Below are 5,432 nucleotides of genomic sequence, written 5' to 3'. Positions count from 1 at the left end.
GAGTTCGAGGCCAGCCTGGTCTACAGAGTGAGTTCCAGGACAGCCAGGGCTACACAGAGAAACCCTGTCTCGAAAAAACCAAAAAAAAAAAAAAAAAAAAGACACGTGGATACACTCACCTTGTCAGCCACTGGAGGTCTCAAGCCAAACAGACGCATGTCTATGGCCAGTGCAGCCCGCAGGGGACTATCACTGTTGGTGTGTGCTCAAACTGGGAAAGGCTTCTTATGCTGACATAGGTTGGTGAGGAAATCGGTTTCTCCCTAACTGTCCTATGTTGTTGACATGGCAGAGGAACTTAATTGGCTACTCCCCAGGGAGGACCGCTGTTCTCCTATTGGAGCACCCACTTTCTGTATGGAGCTCATGTCTTCCCGTCCTGCAGGCTGGAGGCTCCTCTGCTGCTGCTGACCACATGAAAAGATCTTGGAGGATCATGATGACTTACGATGACTGTCTTGGGGGTCGGGATGAGGGGCACAGCACCCTACAAACGACCTGAAGTGCACAAGCTTATCATGACTTCATTCACCCACCATGAATGGGCCCCTCGGGCTTATTTTATAATTTGAGACTTTTTCACTTTCAAAAATATCTTCTATGTTTGGTCTTGAATTTTTTTTACACTAATTTATTCTATCTCTGTGTCTGTCCATACCCCCACCTCTCCCCTCCCTCTCTGTGTTTGCCTCTCCCCCTCTGTGTTTGCCTGTATGCGGCTTTGTAGGAAGTCTTTCCTTCCACCACATAGGTCCCAGTACTGAATTGCGGTCACCAGGCTTGGCTGCAGGCGCCTTTAACCACTGGGCCGTCTTACTTGCCTTGCTCCTTTGTTCATTTTAATGTGACTTTCTCTGAGTAAATTAAAGGTAAGGAAAGAGTTGTGGGTCACATGGAGTGTCCTGCCTGGGGGACAGGGTCAAGAAGACAATCAGTGAACTGAAATAATTGCAAACAACGCAGCTAGGTTTCCTTGGCGACAGAGAAAGTACATACAGGATTTTAAATACATGAACCTTAAGTCAGAATGCTGGAAAACAAAACAAAAGCAACAGCAGAACCCAGAGTCAGACATGGTGGTATACACTCACAATCCTAGGCAGAACCCAGAGTCAGACATGGTGGTGTATACTCACAATCCTAGGCAGAACCCAGAGTCAGACATGGTGGTGTACATTCACAATCCTAGGCAGAACCCAGAGTCAGACATGGTGGTGTATGCTCACAATCCTAGGCAGAACCCAGAGTCAGACATGGTGGTGTACACTCACAATCCTAGGCAGCAGAGGCAGGGAGATTAGGAGTTCAAGGTCAGGTGTCCAAACAATCTCCCAGACAGCTACTAAACCAAAACTTTAAAGAGGCATGTTTGTTCTAAGATGTATTTCAAACAAGGAGACAGTATAAAGCAGTTTACTATGTTTCCCAGCTTTCAAGTTGGTCCTAAATGGCAGCTTCTATCAGGAAAATCCTCCAAGACTAAAAAGGGGGCCCCTCTGTATCAAAAGGAAGTGAGGTAGAGGGAGCTGAGAGCCCACATGACTGGGCCCTGAGGCCAGGCCTTGGCAGACCCTGGCTTTCCTTCCACAGCCCCCAAGAAGAAATGTCAATCACAACAGACAGGTCTCTGGCTAGCATCACACACCATAAACACACTCTCTGATGAAACAGTTAAAGAGTTTTAGGACTGAATACAATTTGGTTTGAAAATTTTAAAAAATTCCTAGTTATTTTTCCAATGGTATTCACACCATAAGATGACAAGAAGAAACAGAGAAGATTTGGGTATATTTTATTCAATCCAATATTTCCAAAATATAATTTGATATATGATCAATATATAAAGATATTATCCAGTAGATATTTTAAATTATTTTCAGTGAAGTTTTCAAAATTCAGTATGTATTGTACACTTACTGAGTTTATTTGGATGCCAAATTTTGATTTAAAATATTTCTTTGTGGTGAGATTTCAAAACATCCATACTTGAAAAAGTAGATCCACCCACTCAAGCCTTTCCAACCATACTTAACAGTTTCCCCAGAAATTGAACTGAAGATATGTATTTAAACTAAAAATCTTGTTCCTCTGCTGTGCCAGTGGTATTTCGATGTTGAGGGCTGTGGTAGCCCACAGCTGCACTGCAGGGGCAGCTCTGACAGAACTGGTCTCACCTGATCAGACCAGCTCTCAGCGAGCTGCAGAGCTTTGAGGTAGAACTGACTATTGATGAATCTCCCCAGCTTTTTCTATGTAACTTAAGTGGCCTTGATTGTCTGTTCTAACATGTTACATTTCCTTGTGAACTTTCACCTGCATTCGGATTTCACCAGAACTTCTTCCTGTTGGGTTGGGAAGAGGTTTATCGGGAACTCTGAAAGCTTCAAGTTATAGCTTTCTCTGAGGTGCTAAACCAAGCTCCAAAACACTGCTAAAAGGGGTACAGCTACATGTATTTCAGAACAAGGTTAAATAGGCCTGGGGTGTCTATTCACATGGCTTAACTCTTGAAATACAAAATAACAAGTTTTTTATGCTGATGCTGCAGAAATAGCTCTACCATTGTCAGTGTGACCTCATCACAGGTCACATGTGTATAAAGCAAATGCTAACCCATTAGACACTAGACTCATTGACAGTTATGGGGTTTCCTATTTGCCTCATGTCTGTGTGATCCTTAACATTGCAAAACCCAGTAATCAAAATCGATGCTAAAATCTTTACCACAGGTGAACAATTAGCCTTGTGCTCAAACTACTCGAGAACTGTGAGATGTTACTTTTGGAGCTGCTCGAGGGTGTGCGCCAGGGTCGCTCCTGTCACATCCTGGCTGTCAGCTGTCTGGCTTGGTCCTGAAGCTCCATTTTGGCAATTGCTGAGAGATGGACTTCGTCGGGACCATCTGCCAAGCGCAGGGTGCGTATGATGGCGTACCTGGGAGAATGGGGTCAGAGTTATCAGAGAGCACATTACTGTCACGTCACACTCAGCCCAGACCAAGGAAAAAGAATATGAAGAGAAAAGGCCAATGGCTTCTGAAGCTGGTGTTTCATAGTTCTCAGCTCAGGAAGATTCAAGATGGCTACCCAGAGGCACAGATAGCTCTGGACTACGTCAGGTTGGTAGCTGACATTGTTGAAGGGAGCTTCTTTACTGTGACTAAGAACTTTGGTGGCAGAATCAGAGAGATCCACTACTTCTATGGGCCATGCAAGAGTAGGGACATTGTGGCAGTTCAGTAAAGCCAGAAGTGGGTGTGGCCTTCCTTCTGTGTGGATACCCCAACAATGAGAGCAGTAGACCTTAGAGTAGGAGTGATCCCTACTGAGTGGAAGGAACTTCCTCAGGGAGGGCTGCTGTGAGTGCTGACTCTGGCCTCAGCAGTGGCGAGGGGGCAGGTGTGGGCATATGCTGACCAGTCAGTGGTCTCTGGCTCGATGTGGATGTGGGCAGGCAGGAACAACCCTGCATTCCACACACATCTGGTCCTGACAATAGTGTGGGAACATAGGGTGCAGGGATCGGGGTGGCAGAAACCACACAGGTGTGGTGCGAGCAAACTAATCTCAAGAGCTGTGGTTCCAACATGCCTGGGAGGGAACTGAACCAAGGAAAGAAAGGTCCTCCCAAGTCTCCTTTGCACTACTCCACCGAAACAGACAGACACACAAAGGAAGAAGAGTATATTCGGGGCCCTGGAGACACTGAATGCATTCTAGAATACCTGGAGGCAAGGAAAAAAGTTCAGAGTATATAAAATTCATTTAATGAAATAATAAAGACAGGACCTCAGATAGACATGATCAGAAAAGATCTTCACTATGGTGTAATATACTTAAACTGTCAAAGGTACAAGGCAAAACAGGGCTTGCAGCATCTGCAAGAGGCAATGGACAGCCACATGCAGGGGTGACCTTTTTAGACTAACAGCATAGCGCTCAGCAGAAAACCCACAGGCCAGGAAGGAATGCATTCCAAGTCCTGAAAGGAGGTAACTGCAAAACAAGATATTAATGCCCAGCAGAGCCAGCCTTTAGAAACGAAGGAGAATTGTTTTCCAAGACAAGAAAAGCCTGGGCAACTCTAACAATCAGGCCAGCCTTACAAACACAGCCAGGGGGTCTCTCATCCAGAAGTGAAAGAAAGCACTTCTGTTGGCTGAGGGGAGCTCTTTCCCCTCAGTGCCAATCTAGCATACAGGGGTCCTGAATTTGATCCCTAGCACTGCATATAAAAGCCAGGCATGGTGTCACATGCCTGCAAGCTCAGCATTTGGGAGTTAGGGACCAGAGGAACCAGAAGTTCAAGGTCTTCCTTTGCTATATAGCAAGTAGAGTTTGAGGCTAACCTGGGCTACACAAATATTTTAAAAAGAACTCCAGTCCATCCCTACAGGCTGCATACATATATGGAAATGTCATATTGAACTCCATTATCCTCTGTATATGTAGTTAATATATGTGACTAGGTAACATGTTACTAAATAAAAGCCCCAACTCAGGGGAAAACAGGATGTTCTGTTTGACTATGAAGCAGGGTCTCTCTATGTGGCTAAGGCTAGACTCAAACTTGTTTCATAGCCTGGAGAACTTGCTCTCAGTCTACCTGCCGACACCCAACCCCCAAGTACAGTAATTACAGTCATGCACCACCATGCTAGCAAAAGGGAAGAACTCAAAGTGGAGTAGGTGGGCTTCTCTCACTCAGGGTATGCTGTGCTCTCTACACCAACTGGGACGGAGCACTCAGGAAGCCACAGGCAGGTAATAGCACAAAGGCACACACTTAGCTCTCTTTAAGGTTAAAGATGAGTGTATAGAAGATGATACCATGAATGAGGCACAGAATGCGGCATGGTGCCTGTGTGTGGAGAAGGGCATGTGGGAAACAGAACTGTCATGGCCAAGTAGCCAGAGTCAGGCTGAAAATTCAGCTGCTGCATCCTGTGGGGGAATGCAGTGGCCTAGCTCTGGCCCCCTCCACATCTCTGGGCCTTCCTCCCCTTCCTGGTTCTGAGTGGAACTCCATGTTGGAACCCAGAAGCCCTCAGTACACCACTCAGGACAAAGGCTAACAGGGCAGAGTCAGACGGTGGCTGTCCTCTGAGAGCAGCTGCTTCTTAAAGCTTGAGTCCCACGTAAGCCCCACCTCTCCACCTGTAGTTACACAAAGGAGGCGTCTAACGTCACTGTTTTCCTGAACAATTACTGTCTGTAGAGCATCTGGAGGTTTAAAAAACCTAACTTTTATCTTCTGACTGACTCTTATTTCAATCTTTGCATTTTTAATGCCAATCATCCTTCTAAATATAATCTCTTAAAATTTTTCTATATGATGTATGAGCACGTTTGTGTGTGTGTGTGTGTGTGTCAGAGGACAATCTTGTGTGTGTGTGTGTGTATCAGAGGACAATCTTGTGTGTGTGTGTGTGT

At 45.5% G+C, this 5,432-nt stretch overlaps 1 protein-coding gene across 1 annotated transcript in view; it reads right to left on the bottom strand.

Moving 5' to 3' along the window:
- Positions 1-1,901: 1,901 nt before the first annotated feature.
- The window catches only part of Acad11 (acyl-CoA dehydrogenase family member 11), a 60,040-nt gene continuing 56,509 nt past the window's right edge, over positions 1,902-5,432 (bottom strand). Inside the window, exon 20 of the mRNA XM_028756653.1 lies at positions 1,902-2,934. Coding sequence (XP_028612486.1) covers positions 2,820-2,934 — 115 coding nt within the window. The 3' untranslated portion in view covers positions 1,902-2,819. The remainder of the gene's footprint in view (positions 2,935-5,432) is intronic.

The sequence above is a fragment of the Grammomys surdaster genome, unplaced genomic scaffold (assembly GCF_004785775.1).
Source record: "Grammomys surdaster isolate TR1022 unplaced genomic scaffold, NIH_TR_1.0 126131, whole genome shotgun sequence".
NCBI lineage: Eukaryota > Metazoa > Chordata > Mammalia > Rodentia > Muridae > Grammomys > Grammomys surdaster.
This window is presented reverse-complemented; position numbering and strand designations above follow the sequence as displayed.